This window comes from Pelodiscus sinensis, chromosome 18 (genome assembly GCF_052426305.1).
Source record: "Pelodiscus sinensis isolate ZL-2025 chromosome 18, ASM5242630v1, whole genome shotgun sequence".
NCBI classification, from domain to species: Eukaryota; Metazoa; Chordata; order Testudines; family Trionychidae; genus Pelodiscus; species Pelodiscus sinensis.
The window spans coordinates 1,585,498-1,611,247 of NC_143069.1; the positions used below are offsets into that span (position 1 = coordinate 1,585,498).

The window sequence follows — 25,750 nt, forward strand, 5'->3', positions numbered from 1 at the left end:
AACCACAGTCTCAGGTGTGAACACTGGCGCGGCAGGATGCTGGCACTGTCCTACAGGAAATCCCAGCCCCTGGCAGCCGGGAATTTGGAGCCCGTCTTTCCCGTCCCAGACTCACCCCTAACTGGGGGCTTTTGTCGGCTGCACCCGTCCCCCCGCTCGTCTTCCACCTCTCAGAGCCACTGGGGCAGCCTCTGCTGAGCCTGAGAGTGGGATGGGGCAGAGGTCAGCGGGGAGGCCCCTTAATTACCTTGATCAATCTGCCTGGCCAAACTGGGGATCAAACAGCTGCTGCTTCTAATCTCTGAGGCAGAAGAGTCAACAGGCCTGTGTGCCCTGCTGGCGCCAGGGAGCCTGCCGGCTCTCGAGTGGCTCCCAAGAAGCAGAGCAAGGCCCAGGCTGCCCCCCCGGGCGGTGAGTGGGGGGGTCCGAAGAAGCAGAGCAAGCCCCAGGCTGATTCCCTGGGGGGGGGGTCCCAAGAAGCAGAGCAAGGCCCAGGCTGATTCCCGGGGGGGGTCCCAAGAAGCAGAGCAAGGCCCAGGCTGATTCCCGGGGGGGGGGTCCCAAGAAGCAGAGCAAGCCCCAGGCTGATTCCCGGGGGGGGGGTCCCAAGAAGCAGAGCAAGCCCCAGGCTGATTCCCGGGGGGGGGTCCCAAGAAGCAGAGCAAGCCCCAGGCTGATTCCCGGGGGGGGGGTCCCAAGAAGCAGAGCAAGGCCCAGGCTGATTCCCGGGGGGGGGTCCCAAGAAGCAGAGCAAGCCCCAGGCTGATTCCCGGGGGGGGGGTCCCAAGAAGCAGAGCAAGCCCCAGGCTGATTCCCGGGGGGGGGTCCCAAGAAGCAGAGCAAGGCCCAGGCTGATTCCCGGGGGGGGGTCCCAAGAAGCAGAGCAAGCCCCAGGCTGATTCCCGGGGGGGGGGTCCCAAGAAGCAGAGCAAGGCCCAGGCTGATTCCCGGGGGGGGGTCCCAAGAAGCAGAGCAAGGCCCAGGCTGATTCCCGGGGGGGGGGGTCCCAACAAGCAGAGCAAGCCCCAGGCTGATTCCCGGGGGGGGGGTCCCAAGAAGCAGAGCAAGCCCCAGGCTGATTCCCGGGGGGGGTCCCAAGAAGCAGAGCAAGGCCCAGGCTGATTCCCTGGGGGGGGGGTCCCAAGAAGCAGAGCAAGGCCCAGGCTGATTCCCGGGGGGGGGGTCCCAAGAAGCAGAGCAAGGCCCAGGCTGATTCCCAGGGGGGGGGTCCCAAGAAGCAGAGCAAGCCCCAGGCTGATTCCCTGGGGGGGGTCCCAAGAAGCAGAGCAAGGCCCAGGCTGATTCCCAGGGGGGGGGTCCCAAGAAGCAGAGCAAGGCCCAGGCTGATTCCCGGGGGGGGGGTCCCAAGAAGCAGAGCAAGCCCCAGGCTGATTCCCGGGGGGGGTCCCAAGAAGCAGAGCAAGGCCCAGGCTGATTCCCAGGGGGGGGGTCCCAAGAAGCAGAGCAAGGCCCAGGCTGATTCCCTGGGGGGGGTCCCAAGAAGCAGAGCAAGCCCCAGGCTGATTCCCGGGGGGGGGTCCCAAGAAGCAGAGCAAGGCCCAGGCTGATTCCCAGGGGGGGTCCCAAGAAGCAGAGCAAGGCCCAGGCTGATTCCCGGGGGGGGTCCCAAGAAGCAGAGCAAGGCCCAGGCTGATTCCCGGGGGGGGGGGGGGGGTCCCAAGAAGCAGAGCAAGGCCCAGGCTGATTCCCGGGGGGGGTCCCAAGAAGCAGAGCAAGCCCCAGGCTGATTCCCGGGGGGGGGTCCCAAGAAGCAGAGCAAGGCCCAGGCTGATTCCCGGGGGGGGGGGGGTCCCAAGAAGCAGAGCAAGGCCCAGGCTGATTCCCGGGGGGGGTCCCAAGAAGCAGAGCAAGGCCCAGGCTGATTCCCGGGGGGGGGGTCCCAAGAAGCAGAGCAAGGCCCAGGCTGATTCCTGGGGGGGGTCCCAAGAAGCAGAGCAAGGCCCAGGCTGATTCCCGGGGGGGGTCCCAAGAAGCAGAGCAAGGCCCAGGCTGATTCCCTGGGGGGGGGTCCCAAGAAGCAGAGCAAGGCCCAGGCTGATTCCCGGGGGGGGTCCCAAGAAGCAGAGCAAGGCCCAGGCTGATTCCCTGGGGGGGGGGTCCCAAGAAGCAGAGCAAGGCCCAGGCTGATTCCCTGGGGGGGGTCCCAAGAAGCAGAGCAAGGCCCAGGCTGATTCCCTGGGGGGGGTCCCAAGAAGCAGAGCAAGGCCCAGGCTGATTCCCTGGGGGGGGGGGGTCCCAAGAAGCAGAGCAAGGCCCAGGCTGATCCCCGGGGGGGGGGGTCCCAAGAAGCAGAGCAAGGCCCAGGCTGATTCCCTGGGGGGGGTCCCAAGAAGCAGAGCAAGGCCCAGGCTGATTCCCTGGGGGGGTCCCAAGAAGCAGAGCAAGGCCCAGGCTGATTCCCTGGGGGGGGTCCCAAGAAGCAGAGCAAGGCCCAGGCTGATTCCCTGGGGGAGGGTCCCAAGAAGCAGAGCAAGCCCCAGGCTGATTCCCGGGGGGGGTCCCAAGAAGCAGAGCAAGCCCCAGGCTGATTCCCTGGGGGGGGTCCCAAGAAGCAGAGCAAGGCCCAGGCTGATTCCCTGGGGGGGGGGTCCCAAGAAGCAGAGCAAGGCCCAGGCTGATCCCCGGGGGGGGGGTCCCAAGAAGCAGAGCAAGGCCCAGGCTGATTCCCGGGGGGGGTCCCAAGAAGCAGAGCAAGGCCCAGGCTGATTCCCTGGGGGGGGTCCCAAGAAGCAGAGCAAGGCCCAGGCTGATTCCCGGGGGGGGTCCCAAGAAGCAGAGCAAGCCCCAGGCTGATTCCCGGGGGGGGTCCCAAGAAGCAGAGCAAGGCCCAGGCTGATTCCCGGGGGGGGGGTCCCAAGAAGCAGAGCAAGGCCCAGGCTGATTCCCTGGGGGGGGTCCCAAGAAGCAGAGCAAGGCCCAGGCTGATTCCCGGGGGGGGGTCCCAAGAAGCAGAGCAAGGCCCAGGCTGATTCCCGGGGGGGGGTCCCAAGAAGCAGAGCAAGCCCCAGGCTGATTCCCTGGGGGGGGGTCCCAAGGAGCAGAGCAAGGCCCAGGCTGATTCCCGGGGGGGGGGTCCCAAGAAGCAGAGCAAGGCCCAGGCTGATTCCCGGGGGGGGGGTCCCAAGAAGCAGAGCAAGGCCCAGGCTGATTCCCAGGGGGGGGGTCCCAAGGAGCAGAGCAAGCCCCAGGCTGATTCCCGGGGGGGGGGTCCCAAGAAGCAGAGCAAGGCCCAGGCTGATTCCCGGGGGGGGGTCCCAAGAAGCAGAGCAAGGCCCAGGCTGATTCCCTGGGGGGGGTCCCAAGAAGCAGAGCAAGGCCCAGGCTGATTCCCTGGGGGGGGGTCCCAAGAAGCAGAGCAAGGCCCAGGCTGATTCCCGGGGGGGGGGTCCCAAGAAGCAGAGCAAGGCCCAGGCTGATTCCCGGGGGGGGGGGGTCCCAAGAAGCAGAGCAAGGCCCAGGCTGATTCCCGGGGGGGGGTCCCAAGAAGCAGAGCAAGGCCCAGGCTGATTCCCTGGGGGGGGGGGTCCCAAGGAGCAGAGCAAGGCCCAGGCTGATTCCCGGGGGGGGGTCCCAAGAAGCAGAGCAAGGCCCAGGCTGATTCCCGGGGGGGGGGTCCCAAGAAGCAGAGCAAGGCCCAGGCTGATTCCCGGGGGGGGGGTCCCAAGAAGCAGAGCAAGGCCCAGGCTGATTCCCGGGGGGGGGGTCCCAAGAAGCAGAGCAAGGCCCAGGCTGATTCCCGGGGGGGGGTCCCAAGAAGCAGAGCAAGCCCCAGGCTGATTCCCGGGGGGGGTCCCAAGAAGCAGAGCAAGCCCCAGGCTGATTCCCTGGGGGGGGGGTCCCAAGGAGCAGAGCAAGGCCCAGGCTGATTCCCGGGGGGGGGGGTCCCAAGAAGCAGAGCAAGGCCCAGGCTGATTCCCGGGGGGGGGGTCCCAAGAAGCAGAGCAAGGCCCAGGCTGATTCCCAGGGGGGGGGTCCCAAGAAGCAGAGCAAGGCCCAGGCTGATTCCCGGGGGGGGGTCCCAAGAAGCAGAGCAAGGCCCAGGCTGATTCCCGGGGGGGGTCCCAAGAAGCAGAGCAAGGCCCAGGCTGATTCCCTGGGGGGGGGTCCCAAGAAGCAGAGCAAGGCCCAGGCTGATTCCCGGGGGGGGGGTCCCAAGAAGCAGAGCAAGGCCCAGGCTGATTCCCGGGGGGGGGGTCCCAAGAAGCAGAGCAAGGCCCAGGCTGATTCCCGGGGGGGGGGTCCCAAGAAGCAGAGCAAGGCCCAGGCTGATTCCCGGGGGGGGGTCCCAAGAAGCAGAGCAAGGCCCAGGCTGATTCCCTGGGGGGGGGGGGGTCCCAAGAAGCAGAGCAAGGCCCAGGCTGATTCCCGGGGGGGGGGTCCCAAGAAGCAGAGCAAGGCCCAGGCTGATTCCCTGGGGGGGGTCCCAAGAAGCAGAGCAAGCCCCAGGCTGATTCCCGGGGGGGGGGTCCCAAGAAGCAGAGCAAGGCCCAGGCTGATTCCCGGGGGGGGGGTCCCAAGAAGCAGAGCAAGCCCCAGGCTGATTCCCGGGGGGGGGGTCCCAAGAAGCAGAGCAAGGCCCAGGCTGATTCCCGGGGGGGGGGTCCCAAGAAGCAGAGCAAGGCCCAGGCTGATTCCCGGGGGGGGGTCCCAAGAAGCAGAGCAAGGCCCAGGCTGATTCCCTGGGGGGGGGGTCCCAAGAAGCAGAGCAAGGCCCAGGCTGATTCCCGGGGGGGGGGTCCCAAGAAGCAGAGCAAGGCCCCAGGCTGATTCCCAGGGGGGGGTCCCAAGAAGCAGAGCAAGGCCCAGGCTGATTCCCTGGGGGGGGGGTCCCAAGAAGCAGAGCAAGGCCCAGGCTGATTCCCGGGGGGGGGTCCCAAGAAGCAGAGCAAGGCCCAGGCTGATTCCCGGGGGGGGGGTCCCAAGAAGCAGAGCAAGGCCCAGGCTGATTCCCTGGGGGGGGTCCCAAGAAGCAGAGCAAGGCCCAGGCTGATTCCCGGGGGGGGGGTCCCAAGAAGCAGAGCAAGGCCCAGGCTGATTCCCGGGGGGGGGGTCCCAAGAAGCAGAGCAAGGCCCAGGCTGATTCCCGGGGGGGGGGTCCCAAGAAGCAGAGCAAGGCCCAGGCTGATTCCCGGGGGGGGGGTCCCAAGAAGCAGAGCAAGGCCCAGGCTGATTCCCGGGGGGGGGGTCCCAAGAAGCAGAGCAAGGCCCAGGCTGATTCCCTGGGGGGGGTCCCAAGAAGCAGAGCAAGGCCCAGGCTGATTCCCGGGGGGGGGTCCCAAGAAGCAGAGCAAGGCCCAGGCTGATTCCCGGGGGGGGGGTCCCAAGAAGCAGAGCAAGGCCCAGGCTGATTCCCGGGGGGGGGTCCCAAGAAGCAGAGCAAGGCCCAGGCTGATTCCCGGGGGGGGGTCCCAAGAAGCAGAGCAAGGCCCAGGCTGATTCCCGGGGGGGGGTCCCAAGAAGCAGAGCAAGCCCCAGGCTGATTCCCGGGGGGGGGGTCCCAAGAAGCAGAGCAAGGCCCAGGCTGATTCCCGGGGGGGGGTCCCAAGAAGCAGAGCAAGGCCCAGGCTGATTCCCGGGGGGGGGGTCCCAAGAAGCAGAGCAAGGCCCAGGCTGATTCCCGGGGGGGGGGGGGTCCCAAGAAGCAGAGCAAGCCCCAGGCTGATTCCCTGGGGGGGGGTCCCAAGAAGCAGAGCAAGGCCCAGGCTGATTCCCTGGGGGGGGGTCCCAAGAAGCAGAGCAAGCCCCAGGCTGATTCCCTGGGGGGGGTCCCAAGAAGCAGAGCAAGCCCCAGGCTGATTCCCGGGGGGGGGTCCCAAGAAGCAGAGCAAGCCCCAGGCTGATTCCCGGGGGGGGGTCCCAAGAAGCAGAGCAAGGCCCAGGCTGATTCCCGGGGGGGGGTCCCAAGAAGCAGAGCAAGGCCCAGGCTGATTCCCGGGGGGGGGTCCCAAGAAGCAGAGCAAGCCCCAGGCTGATTCCCGGGGGGGGGTCCCAAGAAGCAGAGCAAGGCCCAGGCTGATTCCCGGGGGGGGGGTCCCAAGAAGCAGAGCAAGGCCCAGGCTGATTCCCGGGGGGGGTCCCAAGAAGCAGAGCAAGGCCCAGGCTGATTCCCGGGGGGGGTCCCAAGAAGCAGAGCAAGGCCCAGGCTGATTCCCGGGGGGGGGTCCCAAGAAGCAGAGCAAGGCCCAGGCTGATTCCCTGGGGGGGGGGTCCCAAGAAGCAGAGCAAGGCCCAGGCTGATTCCCTGGGGGGGGTCCCAAGAAGCAGAGCAAGGCCCAGGCTGATTCCCGGGGGGGGGGGGTCCCAAGAAGCAGAGCAAGGCCCAGGCTGATTCCCGGGGGGGGGTCCCAAGAAGCAGAGCAAGGCCCAGGCTGATTCCCGGGGGGGGGTCCCAAGAAGCAGAGCAAGGCCCAGGCTGATTCCCGGGGGGGGGTCCCAAGAAGCAGAGCAAGGCCCAGGCTGATTCCTGGGGGGGGGGTCCCAAGAAGCAGAGCAAGGCCCAGGCTGATTCCCAGGGGGGGTCCCAAGAAGCAGAGCAAGGCCCAGGCTGATTCCCGGGGGGGGGTCCCAAGAAGCAGAGCAAGCCCCAGGCTGATTCCCGGGGGGGGGGTCCCAAGAAGCAGAGCAAGCCCCAGGCTGATTCCCTGGGGGGGGGTCCCAAGAAGCAGAGCAAGCCCCAGGCTGATTCCCTGGGGGGGGGTCCCAAGAAGCAGAGCAAGGCCCAGGCTGATTCCCTGGGGGGGGGGTCCCAAGAAGCAGAGCAAGCCCCAGGCTGATTCCCTGGGGGGGGGTCCCAAGAAGCAGAGCAAGCCCCAGGCTGATTCCCGGGGGGGGTCCCAAGAAGCAGAGCAAGGCCCAGGCTGATTCCCGGGGGGGGGTCCCAAGAAGCAGAGCAAGGCCCAGGCTGATTCCCGGGGGGGGGGTCCCAAGAAGCAGAGCAAGGCCCAGGCTGATTCCCGGGGGGGGGTCCCAAGAAGCAGAGCAAGCCCCAGGCTGATTCCCGGGGGGGGTCCCAAGAAGCAGAGCAAGCCCCAGGCTGATTCCCGGGGGGGGGTCCCAAGAAGCAGAGCAAGGCCCAGGCTGATTCCCGGGGGGGGTCCCAAGAAGCAGAGCAAGGCCCAGGCTGATTCCCGGGGGGGGGTCCCAAGAAGCAGAGCAAGGCCCAGGCTGATTCCCTGGGGGGGGGGTCCCAAGAAGCAGAGCAAGGCCCAGGCTGATTCCCTGGGGGGGGGTCCCAAGAAGCAGAGCAAGCCCCAGGCTGATTCCCTGGGGGGGGGTCCCAAGAAGCAGAGCAAGGCCCAGGCTGATTCCCGGGGGGGGGTCCCAAGAAGCAGAGCAAGGCCCAGGCTGATTCCCGGGGGGGGGTCCCAAGAAGCAGAGCAAGGCCCAGGCTGATTCCCGGGGGGGGGGTCCCAAGAAGCAGAGCAAGGCCCAGGCTGATTCCCGGGGGGGGGGTCCCAAGAAGCAGAGCAAGCCCCAGGCTGATTCCCTGGGGGGGGGTCCCAAGAAGCAGAGCAAGCCCCAGGCTGATTCCCGGGGGGGGTCCCAAGAAGCAGAGCAAGGCCCAGGCTGATTCCCTGGGGGGGGTCCCAAGAAGCAGAGCAAGGCCCAGGCTGATTCCCTGGGGGGGGGGGGTCCCAAGAAGCAGAGCAAGGCCCAGGCTGATTCCCCGGGGGGGGGGTCCCAAGAAGCAGAGCAAGGCCCAGGCTGATTCCCGGGGGGGGGGTCCCAAGAAGCAGAGCAAGGCCCAGGCTGATTCCCCGGGGGGGGGTCCCAAGAAGCAGAGCAAGGCCCAGGCTGATTCCCCGGGGGGGGGTCCCAAGAAGCAGAGCAAGGCCCAGGCTGATTCCCGGGGGGGGGTCCCAAGAAGCAGAGCAAGCCCCAGGCTGATTCCCTGGGGGGGGGGTCCCAAGAAGCAGAGCAAGGCCCAGGCTGATTCCCGGGGGGGGGGGGGGTCCCAAGAAGCAGAGCAAGGCCCAGGCTGATTCCCGGGGGGGGGTCCCAAGAAGCAGAGCAAGCCCCAGGCTGATTCCCGGGGGGGGGTCCCAAGAAGCAGAGCAAGCCCCAGGCTGATTCCCGGGGGGGGGTCCCAAGAAGCAGAGCAAGGCCCAGGCTGATTCCCGGGGGGGGGGGGGGTCCCAAGAAGCAGAGCAAGGCCCAGGCTGATTCCCGGGGGGGGGGTCCCAAGAAGCAGAGCAAGGCCCAGGCTGATTCCCGGGGGGGGTCCCAAGAAGCAGAGCAAGCCCCAGGCTGATTCCCGGGGGGGGGGGGGTCCCAAGAAGCAGAGCAAGGCCCAGGCTGATTCCCGGGGGGGGGGTCCCAAGAAGCAGAGCAAGGCCCAGGCTGATTCCCGGGGGGGGGTCCCAAGAAGCAGAGCAAGCCCCAGGCTGATTCCCGGGGGGGGTCCCAAGAAGCAGAGCAAGGCCCAGGCTGATTCCCGGGGGGGGGGTCCCAAGAAGCAGAGCAAGGCCCAGGCTGATTCCCGGGGGGGGGTCCCAAGAAGCAGAGCAAGGCCCAGGCTGATTCCCGGGGGGGGGGTCCCAAGAAGCAGAGCAAGCCCCAGGCTGATTCCCGGGGGGGGGGTCCCAAGAAGCAGAGCAAGGCCCAGGCTGATTCCCTGGGGGGGGGTCCCAAGAAGCAGAGCAAGGCCCAGGCTGATTCCCGGGGGGGGGTCCCAAGAAGCAGAGCAAGGCCCAGGCTGATTCCCGGGGGGGGGTCCCAAGAAGCAGAGCAAGGCCCAGGCTGATTCCCGGGGGGGGTCCCAAGAAGCAGAGCAAGGCCCAGGCTGATTCCTGGGGGGGGGGTCCCAAGAAGCAGAGCAAGCCCCAGGCTGATTCCCGGGGGGGGGGTCCCAAGAAGCAGAGCAAGGCCCAGGCTGATTCCCGGGGGGGGGGTCCCAAGAAGCAGAGCAAGGCCCAGGCTGATTCCCGGGGGGGGGTCCCAAGAAGCAGAGCAAGCCCCAGGCTGATTCCCGGGGGGGGGGTCCCAAGAAGCAGAGCAAGGCCCAGGCTGATTCCCTGGGGGGGGTCCCAAGAAGCAGAGCAAGGCCCAGGCTGATTCCCGGGGGGGGTCCCAAGAAGCAGAGCAAGCCCCAGGCTGATTCCCGGGGGGGGTCCCAAGAAGCAGAGCAAGGCCCAGGCTGATTCCCTGGGGGGGGGTCCCAAGAAGCAGAGCAAGCCCCAGGCTGATTCCCGGGGGGGGTCCCAAGAAGCAGAGCAAGGCCCCAGGCTGATTCCCGGGGGGGGTCCCAAGAAGCAGAGCAAGGCCCAGGCTGATTCCCGGGGGGGGGTCCCAAGAAGCAGAGCAAGCCCCAGGCTGATTCCGGGGGGGGGGGGGGTCCCAAGAAGCAGAGCAAGGCCCAGGCTGATTCCCGGGGGGGGTCCCAAGAAGCAGAGCAAGGCCCAGGCTGATTCCCTGGGGGGGGGTCCCAAGAAGCAGAGCAAGGCCCAGGCTGATTCCCTGGGGGGGGGTCCCAAGAAGCAGAGCAAGGCCCAGGCTGATTCCCTGGGGGGGGGTCCCAAGAAGCAGAGCAAGGCCCAGGCTGATTCCCTGGGGGGGGTCCCAAGAAGCAGAGCAAGCCCCAGGCTGATTCCCGGGGGGGGGTCCCAAGAAGCAGAGCAAGGCCCAGGCTGATTCCCGGGGGGGGGTCCCAAGAAGCAGAGCAAGGCCCAGGCTGATTCCCTGGGGGGGGGGTCCCAAGAAGCAGAGCAAGGCCCAGGCTGATTCCCTGGGGGGGGTCCCAAGAAGCAGAGCAAGGCCCAGGCTGATTCCCGGGGGGGGTCCCAAGAAGCAGAGCAAGCCCCAGGCTGATTCCCGGGGGGGGTCCCAAGAAGCAGAGCAAGGCCCAGGCTGATTCCCGGGGGGGGGTCCCAAGAAGCAGAGCAAGGCCCAGGCTGATTCCCGGGGGGGGTCCCAAGAAGCAGAGCAAGGCCCAGGCTGATTCCCTGGGGGGGGTCCCAAGAAGCAGAGCAAGCCCCAGGCTGATTCCCGGGGGGGGGGTCCCAAGAAGCAGAGCAAGCCCCAGGCTGATTCCCGGGGGGGGGGTCCCAAGAAGCAGAGCAAGGCCCAGGCTGATTCCCGGGGGGGGGTCCCAAGAAGCAGAGCAAGCCCCAGGCTGATTCCCGGGGGGGGGGTCCCAAGAAGCAGAGCAAGGCCCAGGCTGATTCCCTGGGGGGGGGGTCCCAAGAAGCAGAGCAAGGCCCAGGCTGATTCCCGGGGGGGGGGTCCCAAGAAGCAGAGCAAGCCCCAGGCTGATTCCCGGGGGGGGGGTCCCAAGAAGCAGAGCAAGCCCCAGGCTGATTCCCTGGGGGGGGTCCCAAGAAGCAGAGCAAGGCCCAGGCTGATTCCCTGGGGGGGGTCCCAAGAAGCAGAGCAAGGCCCAGGCTGATTCCCGGGGGGGGGTCCCAAGAAGCAGAGCAAGCCCCAGGCTGATTCCCTGGGGGGGGGTCCCAAGAAGCAGAGCAAGCCCCAGGCTGATTCCCGGGGGGGGGTCCCAAGAAGCAGAGCAAGGCCCAGGCTGATTCCCTGGGGGGGGGTCCCAAGAAGCAGAGCAAGGCCCAGGCTGATTCCCTGGGGGGGGTCCCAAGAAGCAGAGCAAGCCCCAGGCTGATTCCCGGGGGGGGTCCCAAGAAGCAGAGCAAGGCCCAGGCTGATTCCCGGGGGGGGGGGGGTCCCAAGAAGCAGAGCAAGGCCCAGGCTGATTCCCGGGGGGGGGGTCCCAAGAAGCAGAGCAAGGCCCAGGCTGATTCCCGGGGGGGGGTCCCAAGAAGCAGAGCAAGGCCCAGGCTGATTCCCGGGGGGGGGGTCCCAAGAAGCAGAGCAAGGCCCAGGCTGATTCCCGGGGGGGGGGTCCCAAGAAGCAGAGCAAGGCCCAGGCTGATTCCCTGGGGGGGGGTCCCAAGAAGCAGAGCAAGGCCCAGGCTGATTCCCTGGGGGGGGTCCCAAGAAGCAGAGCAAGCCCCAGGCTGATTCCCGGGGGGGGTCCCAAGAAGCAGAGCAAGGCCCAGGCTGATTCCCGGGGGGGGGGGGGTCCCAAGAAGCAGAGCAAGGCCCAGGCTGATTCCCGGGGGGGGGGTCCCAAGAAGCAGAGCAAGGCCCAGGCTGATTCCCGGGGGGGGGTCCCAAGAAGCAGAGCAAGGCCCAGGCTGATTCCCGGGGGGGGGTCCCAAGAAGCAGAGCAAGGCCCAGGCTGATTCCCGGGGGGGGTCCCAAGAAGCAGAGCAAGGCCCAGGCTGATTCCCGGGGGGGGGGTCCCAAGAAGCAGAGCAAGGCCCAGGCTGATTCCCGGGGGGGGGTCCCAAGAAGCAGAGCAAGCCCCAGGCTGATTCCCTGGGGGGGGTCCCAAGAAGCAGAGCAAGGCCCAGGCTGATTCCCGGGGGGGGGGTCCCAAGAAGCAGAGCAAGCCCCAGGCTGATTCCCGGGGGGGGGGGGGGGTCCCAAGAAGCAGAGCAAGCCCCAGGCTGATTCCCGGGGGGGGGTCCCAAGAAGCAGAGCAAGGCCCAGGCTGATTCCCTGGGGGGGGTCCCAAGAAGCAGAGCAAGGCCCAGGCTGATTCCCTGGGGGGGGGTCCCAAGAAGCAGAGCAAGCCCCAGGCTGATTCCCGGGGGGGGGGGGTCCCAAGAAGCAGAGCAAGGCCCAGGCTGATTCCCGGGGGGGGGGTCCCAAGAAGCAGAGCAAGGCCCAGGCTGATTCCCGGGGGGGGGGTCCCAAGAAGCAGAGCAAGGCCCAGGCTGATTCCCGGGGGGGGGGTCCCAAGAAGCAGAGCAAGGCCCAGGCTGATTCCCGGGGGGGGGTCCCAAGAAGCAGAGCAAGCCCCAGGCTGATTCCCGGGGGGGGGTCCCAAGAAGCAGAGCAAGCCCCAGGCTGATTCCCGGGGGGGGGGTCCCAAGAAGCAGAGCAAGGCCCAGGCTGATTCCCTGGGGGGGGTCCCAAGAAGCAGAGCAAGGCCCAGGCTGATTCCCGGGGGGGGGGTCCCAAGAAGCAGAGCAAGGCCCAGGCTGATTCCCTGGGGGGGGGGTCCCAAGAAGCAGAGCAAGGCCCAGGCTGATTCCCGGGGGGGGTCCCAAGAAGCAGAGCAAGGCCCAGGCTGATTCCCTGGGGGGGGGTCCCAAGAAGCAGAGCAAGGCCCAGGCTGATTCCCGGGGGGGGGGTCCCAAGAAGCAGAGCAAGGCCCAGGCTGATTCCCGGGGGGGGGTCCCAAGAAGCAGAGCAAGGCCCAGGCTGATTCCCGGGGGGGGGTCCCAAGAAGCAGAGCAAGGCCCAGGCTGATTCCCTGGGGGGGGTCCCAAGAAGCAGAGCAAGGCCCAGGCTGATTCCCGGGGGGGGGGTCCCAAGAAGCAGAGCAAGGCCCAGGCTGATTCCCTGGGGGGGGGGTCCCAAGAAGCAGAGCAAGGCCCAGGCTGATTCCCGGGGGGGGGGTCCCAAGAAGCAGAGCAAGGCCCAGGCTGATTCCCGGGGGGGGTCCCAAGAAGCAGAGCAAGCCCCAGGCTGATTCCCGGGGGGGGGTCCCAAGAAGCAGAGCAAGCCCCAGGCTGATTCCCGGGGGGGGGGGTCCCAAGGAGCAGAGCAAGCCCCAGGCTGCCCCCCGGGGGATGAGCGGGCAGGGGCGGGGGAGGAAGCTGATAATCTCTATTGACCGACACACTCCTGGGCACCGTAGGTGTGCGCCAGGTGAGGTCATTGGCTCTGAGCGCCGAGGGGGCAGCGCCCTGGCCCTCTCGGGGGAGGTGAAGGAGTTGGACAAATAATGATCTTTCCTCAGCTTCCGGGGCTTGGGGCAGCCGGGGCCGTGGGGGCTGGGACCTGCCCAGGGAGAGCACTAGGGAGTCCAGCGTGGCGCGCGGGCGGATGGGCCGGCTGGCGGAGTCCTGGCTCGGGTCTGGCCCAGTTGGGGGGCACAGCCTGGCTCGGGGTCTCTCCGCTCTCGGGCTGCAGTTTCGGCCTGACCCCCGGCCGCGGAACTGAGGGGCGTTTCTCGGCCTCCACAGTGGGTCCTGCCTGGCCCCCAGGTCCAGGGCCGCGCCCAGAGTGGGGCCAGACAGGCGGCCAGGACTCCTGGGTCCTCGCTGCGGTGGGTGATCGCAGGCGCGTCCCGGCCTCTCGCTGTCCCAAGGCCCCTGGTGCGAGGAGGGCGGGGAATCAAGGCACCCCAGGCGCTGCTGGGGGGCGCGGTGCCCTGGCTCAGAAATCCAGCCCCGCAGTCGGGGGCGAGGAGCGCTGGCTGTGGAGTGCGAAGTCACCGGCCTGTGTACACACGGGGCAGGTCTATACCCGGCGCTGCATTTCTTTTCAAGCCGTGGAGCGTATTTACTCAACCCAGCAGCCGGTCTGAACGCAGACACAGCCCCAAATATTTACCTGGCAACAGCGCAGCTTGGGATCGCTCAGCCAGCAAGTCACAAAGGCCCGGCCCCGCTTCGTCTCCCCGCCGGCCGGGTTTTCAGACCCCCAGGGGCCCGCGGCCGCGCTCCGCGCTCTGGGCTGCAAAGACCCCAACGCCCATTTCTTTTAGAGCCTTGTCATTTCGGGCCGCCGGGAGCGGATCCGGTGGCAGAGCCGGGCGCAGCGTCTGTGCGGTACGTTAGCCGGCTTACAAAAGCACATCAGAATGGCCAGGCCCTGGGGGGCCCTAAGCGTGTCCCTAGTCGCGTTCCCCACGGCAGCCACCATGTCCTAGGCCTCCACCCTGCCCCCTTGGTCCTGAGTGCGAGGGACCACGCCGGATCCACACTCCTGCAGGGGAGGGGCTGGCCCGTTGGGTACGTACCAGTTCCTTCCCACCTGGCTGTGCACAGGGACAGATTTTACCCTCAGGGCCCCGGGATTTGGACCAAAGGAAAATCAGATACGGAAAAATGAGCACAGGCGTCCCCAGAGTGGTGCATGATGGGACACAGGCTCAGCATAGGGTTGCCAGGTGTCCGGTTTTCGCCCGGACACTTTGGTATTTGGGTTCCCCGTCCGGTAAAAAACACCAGAAAATACTGGACACGTGAAAGCCCTCAGATGGAAGCCCGGCGGGGGATAGTTTTCCCCTGTCGCATCTGGTGGGGGCGAGGGAGTGAGGAGCGTGGGGCATTTTAAAGGTGCAGTGTCCTTTTTTTTTTTTTGCTCAACCAAGTTTGCCATGTTCGGGATTTTTGTTGAAAGCAACGGGCAAGCCTAGGGGTGCCTGGCCGAGGGTGAATTACAACGCACCCTGAGCGCTGTGGCAACATTTACAGCAGGGAGAGATTTTTAGTTTCAATTTGTTTTCCAAAAACGGGAACATTTCCCGGAAACGTTTGACAAACTCCAAACGGCTGTGAGTGTTTGTCCCGAATTCCCATGGGAAAAGGGACATTTTCCAGTCTGTTTTAATGTTACTGCCTGCGCCAGATGGCACCACTGTCATCATCTGTGTTAGTCTGACCGTCGGTACAACACAGGTACAGCTGATGTCAGTTCCTTGGTTTTGTTAATTCTGCTGAACCTCAGGGAGATCCTGTAGCAAAGAGTGTTACAGGCTAATTACACCCTGTGTGAAAAAGTATGTCCTATGGCTGAATGGAAAAATACAGCCAGACCCATTTGTTAAGCAAGTCAGCGATATTTTATTTAACTCTTTGCCTTTTACCTGTCTCTCCAGAAGTTATAAAATATAAACAGCGCTGTGATTTGACACGTCTATATGAATACACAGGGCGATCCAGTGGCAACTGTGCTGCCCTGATTTTCAGTGTCGTTCTAAGAAACAAAACGATCAAGTTACAAAGAAACAATTGATTTTCTGATTTATACGTTATTTAAAGACGAGTCAATACTCTGATTTGGAATGCGTTAGTCGGTACGATTGAAAGGATCATGTAATGCGGGTGATGAGATAATCAGTGTCATATCTAGTCCTTATACAGAGTGTTCCATCTGCAGGTCTCTAGCCTACAGCCTTTCAAAATGCCCAGTGCTTTTTTGTGACAGAATGCCCCTGGATGCCGTACTGGCACCTATTTTCCCTGCATAACTTAAATGAATTGCATTCCCCTCGGGTGTACTGGCACCTCTTTCCCTGGGGTGTTGGGCTCCCCATGGAAGCCCGGTTAGGACACATGGCTCTTACAGGGGCTGTGATGGTATTTCAGCCCCCGGCCTTTTTTTTTTTTTGCTCAGCAACTTTCCCCCCGGAGTACCGGCACCTTTTTTCTTACCAAAAAAGCACTGAAAACGCCCAAACCATTGACTTTCCTGATGTGTCGACCAGGATGAACATTGGAATGGAGAAGGTTCATTTTGGCCCATTTTCCTGTTGTGTTTTCCCCCCTAGATTCCCTGCTCGAAGGGATCGTTCTGAGATGTGTATCACACAGGCCTGAGCTCTCCCTGGACAGCACTTTCAGAAAGAAATCTTGATTTAAAACGTGTCACACGCTAGCGAAGCCACCGCACCCTTGGGGTAAGTTGTTCCACATCTGTGCCTTATTTCTGGTCTAAATCTGTCTACATTCATCTCCCAGACACTGCATCCTGTTGTACCTCTCTCGGCTACATACAATATTTTGTTCCTCATGTGGATACTTACAGGCTGTATTCAAATCCCTCTTCTCTTTAAGGAAATATACCGAGCTTGCATGTTTGCTTTTGTAAAATAACTGAACGTTGTTCAGTACAAATTGTCAGTCTGGGGTTAGTTACAATGTTTGTTATTTGACTTTTGAAACCCAAATATTTCTTACCTAACAAATTTTCCAAATAGCTTTTTTCGGGATGAGGGTTTTTTGGGAGGGACGGTGGAAAATTTGGCAGAGATGAAAGAAGAAAAAAAACATTTTTTTTTTACAAATGAACAGTGAAAAATAATTGGCATTTTTTCCCAGGGGTAAGTTTTATACAAAGTGTTTTTCCCAGGTGTAAGATTTATTAGCCCCAACCATTGCTCGCTAGCATTGCCACGCAGTCACTGAGCAAAGCCTCTGTGCTAAGAAACGCCGTGTGTTTGTTTTCCTCATGCCGTGGGGACAGCAGAGCGCTGCAGACAGGATGGCTGTGTCTACATAGGCATGATTTTGCGCAAAAGCACCTGCTTTTGCGCAAAAACTTGCTGCCTGTTTACACTGCCGGGGAGTTCTTGCGCAAGAACACTGGCGTTCTAATGTGCGAAATCAGGGCTTCTTGTGCAAGAACTATGATGCTCCCGCTCAGGAATAAGCCCTCTTGAGCAACTGTTCTTGTGCAAGAGGCCAGTGTAGACAGGAAACATGAATTTCTTGTGCAAGAAAGCCCGATGGTTAAAATGGCCATCAGAACTTTCTTGCACAAGAGAGCGTCTACACTGGCATGGATGCTTTTGCGCCAAAGCACGTTCCAGTGAAGACACTCTCTTGTGCAAATACTTTAACGCAAAAACTCTTGCGTTAAAACTACTTGCACAAATCATGCCAATGTAGACACAGCCATGATGTACCAGCGTCTCTCTCTTTGCCATCGGGCATCATCCCAGTTCTGACGCTCAAGCGTCGGGCGCAGCCTCACAGAAGTCTGGAGAAAGAAGGGTGAAGGCTCCATTCCCGTCCCTGCTGCTCCCCGTGCGACCTTGGACAAGGCCTTTCTGCCGTCTGTCTCCAACGCCCCAGCTGAAAAACGGGGAGCACAGAGCCTGCTTAGAGCCGGGCCAAATTATTTTGGCGGAAACTCTTTTAGGTGGAAGAATAGAGATGTGGAGTGGGGGAAAGTTTCTGTGAACTCGGGTGGAATTTGTGGAATTGTCTCGGTTCGCTCGGGGGAAACGGCCCCCCCATGAAGCTACCATGGTTTGCTAAATACGAGGCTTCTACTGGCCTTGGGCAGGCAGTCTGCAGCAGTGCTGGGGCTCACAGCCGGGCCCTGGGCCCTGAGATTCCCTCGCTCCAGTCCAGGGAGATTGTATTTATTCTCCAGCGTGGGGTCGGCAAAGCCACAGTCAGCGTGGGAGCCGAGGGGGCTGCTGGCACAGCTCTTGTGGGGCGCGGAGGCGGGGCTGTGCAGCTGCTCCCGGTCCCGCTGCTTGGCTTGCCTCTTCATCTTGTAGCGATGGTTCTGGAACCAGATCTTCACCTGGTTGGGGGTCAGGTGGGTGACCTTGGCCAGATGCTCCCGCTCAGGAGCAGTCAGGTATTTCTGGAGCTCGAACCTCTTCTCCAGCTCGTACACCTGCGCCTGGGAGAACAGCACCCTCCTCTTCCGCCTGGCCGTGTTCTGCAGGAAGAGGGTGGACGCGGCCACCTCGCCGAGATAGCCCAGGCAGCCGGCGCTGGGCATGTTAAATCCACATGGCCCCACGTGCCTCGAGACTGGGAAAGGAAGGAGAAAGGTGGGATCACTCTGAGACCGACCCTGCCAACAGGCCCCTGCTCCCAGGGCAGCCCCAGGGAAATCAATGACCTGCCTACAGCACTGTGTTGGGTAACGCGTGTCATCGAGTCAGCTCTCCTGGGCTCCGTGTGTGCGGGTCTGGACGCCGGATTGGGCCCTTGGCTTTAAAGGGTCGTGTGAAAACAGCTAGTGGCAACGTCACTTCCAAATATTAACCATCAGGGTTAGCACAGGGCACAGGTCACAGCTGGAGGAGTCTCTGCATCTCGGGGTCTTTAAACGGTTGGAAGGCTTCAATATCTGAGATCTAGGTGAGAGGATTATTCCAGGAGTGGGTGGGTGAGATTCTGTGGCCTGCACTGTGCAGGGGGTCAGACTAGATGATCATAATGGTCCCTTCGGACCTTACAGTCTATGAGTCTGTGAGAAATCCTTAGCATAACAATTCACTGCTCCCAGTCACTAAGCCAGGAGCAATGTCTTCATCAGCGATTTAGATGAGGGCATAGAGAATTCGCTTATGAAGTTTGCAGATGACACCAAGCTGGTTGCAAGTGCTTTGGAGGACAGGGTCATCATTCAAACTGGTCTGGACAAACGGGAGAAACGGTCGGAGGTAAACAGGATGGAGTTGAATAAGGACGTATGCAAAGTGCTCCACTTAGGAAGGAACAATCCGTGTCACAGACACAGAATGGGAAGCGACTGTCTAGGGAGGAGTCCGGCAGAAAGGGATCCAGGGGTCAGAGTGGACCACAAGCTAAATAGGAGTCAACAGTGGGACACTATTGCCAAAAAAAAAAAATCAAACATCTTAACCGCTGAAGATGTGTCAAGCAGCAAGGGGCTTAAACTGCAGCCAGGGAGGTTTAGCTTGGACATTAGGGAAAACTTTCTGCCTGTCCGGGTGGTGAAACACTGGAATAAATTGCCGGGGGAGGTTGTGGAATCTCCATCCCTGGGATATTGACGAGCGGGCTGGACACACGCCTGCCAGGGATGCTCTAGAAGAATGTGCTTGGTCCTGCCGTGAGGGCAGGGAACTGGACTTGATGACCTCTCGAGGTTCCTTCCAGTTCTAGATTCTGTGATTATGCTTAATCTTTGTCAGAGCTTGGCACTTCATAATGCCGGCACCTCTGGGGCTGGCACGTCAGTTACTAACGTAAAAAAACTGTTTGCATCCTGGCACGTCATTGCTTGAGCTCTGGCACCTCTTTCATTACAAATTACTCACTGATTTCAATGGAGGTTTCTGCTTAAAAATCCACTGGCCAAGCGGTACTTGGAAGTTGCAGGGGCATGCTTTTCATCCTTCGATTCCAAAGCACTGGACCAAGGCAGCTTGGTGCCATGATCTGCATTTTACAGAGGGGGGAAATTGAGCGGGAGTCTGCAGGGAGAAGCATAAACTCATCTCGTGAAGTGAAACTAGTTGACATGGTTACTTTCAATCTTGGGGTTTTTAAAGTAAAAAAGAGCGGCCGGGCCTCACTCTTTTAAACAATTTTGATGGTGAGATTTAAAATTCTAGGGTTGTACGTGGTTTGTTAAATCTGTTTAGCAGAAAGGATTTTAGAGCCACTCTGAAAAATCGGCAGCCGAACAGCAAAGCTAATTTAAACCTTCCAGAGCTTCTGCCACAACTTTGGTATCGCTGGAGTTTTATTCTCCAGTAAAACATGCCCCCACCATGCCAATACACCCCACGTCACGCTGCTGTGTGTAGCTGCGAGAGCTGGCGGGAAAGGTAACTAGGAGGGTTGCATTTTGGGGAGGTAGGGAAATATACAAGCAACTATGGGGAGTTGTTATTGCTTCTCTAGAGATAGACTCCCTGGCTGGTCAGAAGAGGTTACTGGGATCATCCCGTTTGGCTTCCTGGTTGCCATGGGCCAGAGCAATAATAAATATTTCCTCAAAATACAGCTGGTTTGAACAGAGCGTATGTTAGAGAAAAACAGGGCTTCTTTGCTCTGCATCAGACGTGCTCAGCCGGCGGGCAGAAGGCTCCAAACCGACTGGCAATGGCTCCCAAGGAGCCCGTTTGACCCCCTTGTTCCAGGTCCGACAGGCAGGTCTTAAGTATTAGTTTTAAATATAAACCCCTGAGAGGTTTGTACTGGGTCGGGGGACGAGTGACTGACTGTTCGGAGGTAAACAGCAACGGGTATTAGCTATGAGATGAACAGCCAGCGCCAAGGAGGCTGGGGAGAGATTCCCAGCCCCTTTGCACCACTAATAGTGATTGACACCAGCTGAGGATCTGATAGTCTCCTTCATCAGTTTCCCGGGTGTAGAATGCAGCTTTGTTCTGTCCAGCTCCACAAAGCGGTGTGCCCCAGAGTCACGCGCTGTGAAAGAGACTGGAATCTGACCCAACTATTAATTCCTCAGCTTGAGTCAGCAGGAGACACGCAGAAATGTATACACTACAATATCTCACCTGCACCCTAGGGAATCTACACCCCTCCGCACTGGATAACGTAGGTTGCTTTCCTGTTTAAAACAGGCACTGGATTATAAACCTCGGGGGAGAAATTAACCTTGATATTTCCTGTAAGCAACAGGATTTTAAAAGAATGAGAAGCCAAACTGTGCGTCAGCTGATCTTAAATTGTAGCTTCTTTTTGGAAGGGAACAACATAATTCTATGGCATGTGTGATACAGGAGATCAGACAACACAATCACAAGGGCCCGTTCTGGCTTTACAGTCAGTGAATTATGGAAACCCTCGTGATACACTTAGCAGAGCAGGATGTAATCAGAATCAGTTTCCTGAGGATCAGATAAATGGGGAAACATTTGGACAGGAAAATTCAAATATTCCAGCTCAGTAAAATGCAAGCTCCTTTTCTTCCTTTCTTTGTTTCTCACCGTCTGTCTCCCTTAGAGTTGAATTGATTATTTGAATATCAGTGTAATAAATGATATCTGATACTCATTGTTTCTATATTTGATTGCGACGCATCCTTGGGCTTTTGCTGTGTAAGTGAATGTGCTATCGTACTAATACTAATGATGATGATAATTAATAATAGAACCTAGCTCTTGTATCGATTCAGAGTCCCGGGCCAGAAGGAACCAGCGCTTTCAGCCAGTCTCACCCCTGCACAGCACACGTCAGAGACCTACCCCAGAATCAGTCCTGGAGCAGGTCTTGATGTAGAATGTGCCCATGATGGAGGATCTGCCCCGTCCCTCAGTCAGTTGTTCCAATGGTTAAATTACTCTCAGAAGCACTTTTCTCAGTAGATTTCTGCTCCTTACAATGCTAGTGTTCGAGCTAGTTTACCCCTCCAACGAGGCCATATTCAAATCTCTTGTCTTCAGCTAGCACTGAGAGCTTGCTTTGCACTAGCACGTTAACGCGCGTCTATGCATTTCCATTAGGGTTTTACAGACACGTTCCTATAATTACACACCAGTCCAGCGAATCAGTGAGCCAAGTGGGTTGAACTTGGGGGGGCTGGAACAGTCTGTAAAATGGGGGTGCTGAGAACCACTGCACCTGACATAACTCTTCTATCTAATGGAAACCACAGCAAGCTGGGGGGTGCTGCACCCCTCCCCTCCCCACACTCCTAGTCCCAGCACCTGTTTGAACTGGAAAAATGTCACTTTCTTCACAGCTGATTGTTCGGAATCACGTCATTTGCAATCTGACATTAGAGAAGTGACTTTGGAATTGGAGCTATGCTCCTGCAAACTCCCTGGTACCAGGGAACACTGGCGGCTCAGTAAATCCATTCATGCCAAGGGTGCAGTCCCCAACTGCTGTAAGCCGGCAGGGCTCCGGCAAAGGAAGGGAGCTGTGCATTCTTACACCAGCCAAGGGGCTTGGTCAGGAAGCTTTCATTCTCTGTAAATCATCAGCAACTCCATTGAACCCTGGGGCGTAAATGTGGGGCCTATTGGCTTTGGCGTGGCAACTCCTGCTCCTAGCGAGCCTGAAAATGTAGGGCTGAAATGTGTTCATTGGAATAGCGTTACGTGGGGTGTTCTTGTAAACCGGAGGCCAAGTCCTGGCGCCCTACTAAGGGCAAACCTCTGACTGACCAACGGAGCATTTTGCTAAGTGCAGCCAACGCAGTGTCTTGTATTTCTCCAGTCTTATTTTTCACATGCTGCTTAAGATTTAAAAATAAATGCATTGGAGATCTTTCTCTAGCTATCTGTGTCCATTCCCATACACTCCTGATGTACACACTCTGTCTGTCTGTCTATCCCCACCCACCCCCTCTATCTATCTATCTATCTATCTATCTATCTATCTATCTATCTATCTATCCCCACACACCCCCTCTATCTATCTATCTATCTATCTATCTATCTATCTATCTATCTATCTATCTATCTATCTATCTATCTATCTATCTATCTATCTATCTGAATTATAAAATCAATTCACATTTTTCAGAGGCAGGTCAATGAAAAGTCCTGGTTTTTTTTTAACCAGAGGAGTTGGCCCTGCCTTCTGGATCAATGCTAGGGGGCCATATCATGCAATTTAAATCGAGAGCCCCCTGCGCGACAAGGGTTCAGTGAAGATTAAGGCTAAGAAGCAAGACAATTCTGGGTTTCAGAGCCAAACTCAGGTCCCCTCCTCTCTCTCTGGGGAAGGCGAGCTGATGGTGAGCTGGTATTTCCAGTGGGCCTGGGGCAGGAGAGTCTACAATCTGTGCTCCTTTCACTTACTTGGTGGGTAGGGTCCGTCCTGCATCTGCCCGTACCAGTCTCCGTTGTGGTAGTGGTCCTGGGGGTAGGCCGGTAGGTCGGCGGGGCCTGGGAGCGCTCTGGGGCAGTAGCCTCGCATGGCGCTTTGAGAAATGCAGTGGGTGACGGAGAAGCCAGGCGCTCCCAGTGTGGGCTGAAGAGAAGGCTGGTGCGCGAACTGCCCGAACCCTTCCATGCACGAGGCGTCCATGGCTAAGAAAGCCCCTCGCCCGGAGCGACTTGGCTGGGCAACTGAGTGACTCTGGCTGGCCCCCAGCGCTCATCTGAAACTGGCTGGTCCTGAGACCTCCACGCCGGGGACTTTTCCCTTTGGCTTTGGTGACTGTCATAAACCCCAGAGTGCTGCTGGCGGTTTCAGGGTGAGCCCGGCCACTCTGCTTTCATCTTGTGCACACACCTTATCAGGGCTTCTGGGCAGCAGACGCCACAAGGAGAGGAGGGGGAGGGAGGAGGAGCCTTCTTCCACACAGCCTCTAACAACAGGGGCGAATATGCCCCAAGCCTGAGTCAACTGCAGCTCCCATCCGTGGAAATCTGTGTGCAAAGTGTGCACTTTGGGGCACGCTGAGGAGCAAGGTCATGCCACGGCCGGGGGGCGAAATTGCAGCTACTGTCTAGCCCCACGGAAGTCAAGGGAGTGAAGTGGGGCTCCGGCCCTGGGGTGACCAGACACCCTGATTCTATAGCCCTGACATTTGGGGCTTTTACTTAAATGGGCACCTCTTACCCTGGCCGCCTGGGCTCATCCGAGGACCACAAGGGAAAGCTCAGAGCTGGCCCAGAGGCCTTTGTCAGGGCATTTGGCTCCTTGAAAAAGAAAAATCGGCCTTGACCAGACAGCAAGCATGAAGCATCGGGATGGGGTGGAGTTGGGGGGGGGGTAAGAGATACCTATGTGAGAAAAAGCCCCCCAGCAGTGAGACTCTCTTCTAAATTTGGGACATCTGGACACCCAGGGTGCATCTACCCTGCACCCGTAAGCCGAAATAAGGTTTCCCTATTTGAGCTACGCAAACTGCGTCTCTTACTTCGATCTCATTATGAAATAAAGCACTATTCCGAAAGGCCCTGAACCCGCATGGAGCGAGGGTTACAGGGCTGCCGGACTAGCGTGCCCGTTATTTCAAAATCTATTTTGAAATAACGGGCGCATTTAAAGACGCAGAATTGCTATTGCGGGCTACTTCTGGTCTCCCGAAATAGCGCCGCTGGCTAGACGTAGCCCCAGTGTAGCAGGGTTGTGACTCGTGTCCCACGTGGGGTCCTGACCTGCTGTTTGAGAACTGGAGCTCTAGTCTGGCCTCCTGGCCAGAGAACTTCCCCAAAAAATTCCTGCAGACCACCTTTCGGAAAAACACCTCCTCTTGATTTAAAACTTGTCCGTCGTGGAAAATCCCCCACAATCCTTGGTAAGCTTGTTCCAGTGGTTAATTATTCTCGCCGTCTGCATTTGTCTAGCTTCAACGTCCAGCCATGAGGCGATGCTATTCCTTTCTGCGCTGGACTGAAGAGCCCATTATTCAATATTTGCGCCTCTTTGAGGCTTTCATTCTAAGACAGGTTTTTAAGCCTTTAATGATTCTTGTGGCTCTTGTTCGACCCCTCTCCAGTTCATCAACATCCTTTGCAAAGCGTGGGCCTCAGAAGTGGCCACAGGATTCCCGCAGCAGCGCCAAACGCAGAGGTCAAATAATCTTGTGCTCCTCTTCAGATTTTCCTTTTCAGCATCCCAGGGTCACATTAGCTCTTTCAGGGCCCGGCTGGTTGGCTTCCCTATAGGAGAAATTACTGAGCCTATTCTAGGTGCAGTCACTGTATTTACATCTGAGCGCCAGTCTCGACAGGAGATGGTCAAACAGAATTCAGGGTGAGAATCTTAGACCAACCCCCATGCCCATGGGGCAGCTCTGCTTCAGAAACTGACAATCATGTGAAGGTAGAGAGCAAATTTGCTGGCTACTCTCCCTGCTCCCTTTCTCCCCAAGCCACCTCTGTACGAAACCCTCACCTAACCCGGCTACACAGCATGTCTCCCCGAGACTCTAATCTTGCTCACATGTGAAAACTTGGCAGACTGTGCATAAGAGCACCACTTGGTGACACTTAAAATATTATACAATATCTATTGGTCCCTTTTCCTCGACTTTGGGGTACTTTTCTGTCTGACTGCAAGCTCCTTTGGCCAGAAAGCATCTGTCAGTTAGGTGCCTAACACCTGGTGGCGATCACTATTGTTGAGGGGCAATTAATTTGGTTATAAGAATTATATTTATTTGCTACTCTGTGTCCTACACCCTACCTCAACCTGCTCATATGTCTCTCTCCTCTACTGCTTCCAACTTGTCTTTGTCAATTTGTACGTATGTGTACAGTGCCAAGCACAGCAGGACACAGACTGGGTGAAGCCTTTGGTCGTTCTTACAATGGCAGTGTTAATCCTAAATTTGTATGAATGATGGTCTTCTCACCTAGTCCCAAGGCAAAAAAATGTTTTGTATGGTATTTGCATGAGCGTTTGAGTTACCAGATACCTAGCAAGGTGGTGATTTGAATCCAGGGTTTGTTCTTTGCTTTCTGAGACTGGTTTAAAATCATGAGATTACTTTTAAAGTAGTTATACATGTTGGGCTCTTCTTCATCTCCTGCTTTCTCCCCTTTTAGTTTACATTGGGTCATGTTGCCAAGCTTTTCTCTGCTACTGGGAGAGCTAGAAACTTGTATTATTATTAATCATGAGCTCAGATTTTCCAGACTCCAGAAGCTGGTGATTTCCGCAAAACACCAGCCTCATGACCAAAGCATGCAAGCTGGCAATGCTGTTGTAGGATGGTCTGATTTGCACCTCCCTGCACCAGCGACTGCAAAGTAACCAAGGGGGTTGTCTGTTTCTTGTGGTGAATGTTTGTCCAGCCGTTTCAGGATTTGGAAAGGGCCACAGCGCATGGAGTGTTACATCAGGCTGAGTTTGACAGGGGAGGAAATGAATTTATTCTCCACATGTCCACTAGGAGGGGGTGGAACCTCAGGGTTGTTTTGTGGTCACCCTTCCAGGTCACTGCCAGCTTGTTCATCAACAGGGCCCTGTGAAAATTCCCACTGGAGCTGTACGTCCGGAGCTGTTCCTCAGTCCGCGTGCGGTTTGATCTCATGACGCTGCGAATAAAGGCTGCTCTGATTTCGCGTAGGACAAGTCCCCCTCTCTGCCCAGAGTTGCAAGCTGATCTTGTGACTCCAGGGGCTGTGTCTGTGTCAGCTTTGTGTGTGCAATTTGCCTCGCCTACGCAAAACCTAGTGAGCTGGAGGAATGTGGAACCCAGCACCCCCCCCCCCACCAAAGAGAATCCCTGGGGCTGGGATTCTCCCAGGAACCCTGCTCCAGAAGCACCCTCACTTCTCTGACGCATTGGGGCCCCGGGGTTCTCTGCCCTGATTGCTAAAGCAGGCTGGGGTTTGCTTGACTGACCTGCCTAGCCCCAGCTCCACCCGCCTTGTCCCCAAATCTTGCTTCGTGCTGCTGCTCACAAGTGGAGCCCCCGCCAATGGGGAGTTTGAACCCGCAGAGCTAGTTCTCTGCCACCTGCCTGCCTCTGGGCAGAGAGGAAAGTGGCTTAATGGCGCGGGTGATTGCCTGGGACTTGGGATCAATCCGCGGCTCTGCCACAGCCGCACTGA

General features: G+C 59.3%; 1 protein-coding gene and 1 long non-coding RNA gene across 2 annotated transcripts; one reads left to right on the forward strand and one right to left on the reverse strand.

Annotated features, from left to right (window-relative positions):
• LOC142825751 (uncharacterized) lies at window positions 1-25,253 on the forward strand. The gene is made up of 3 exons (XR_012900090.2): window positions 1-411; window positions 15,317-15,445; window positions 25,130-25,253. It is a non-coding gene; the product is annotated as an uncharacterized LOC142825751 (long non-coding RNA).
• LOC149523155 (thyroid transcription factor 1-like) lies at window positions 16,432-22,470 on the reverse strand. The gene is made up of 2 exons (XM_089769869.1): window positions 22,040-22,470; window positions 16,432-17,318 (listed from the first exon to the last, which is right to left on the reverse strand). Exons 1-2 carry the CDS (start codon window positions 22,266-22,268, stop codon window positions 16,792-16,794), a joined length of 756 nt encoding a protein of 251 aa, XP_089625995.1. The 5' UTR covers window positions 22,269-22,470; the 3' UTR covers window positions 16,432-16,791.
• Window positions 25,254-25,750: the final 497 nt, after the last annotated feature.

Bases quoted from the DNA above. Each gene is read 5' to 3' on its own strand.
- LOC149523155 (XM_089769869.1), bottom strand. From the start codon at position 22,268: ATGGACGCCTCGTGCATGGAAGGGTTCGGGCAGTTCGCGCACCAGCCT. The intron at 17,319-22,039 runs GTAAGTGAAAGG...TTCCTTTCCCAG, and splicing joins GGACGGACCCTACCCACCAA to TCTCGAGGCACGTGGGGCCA.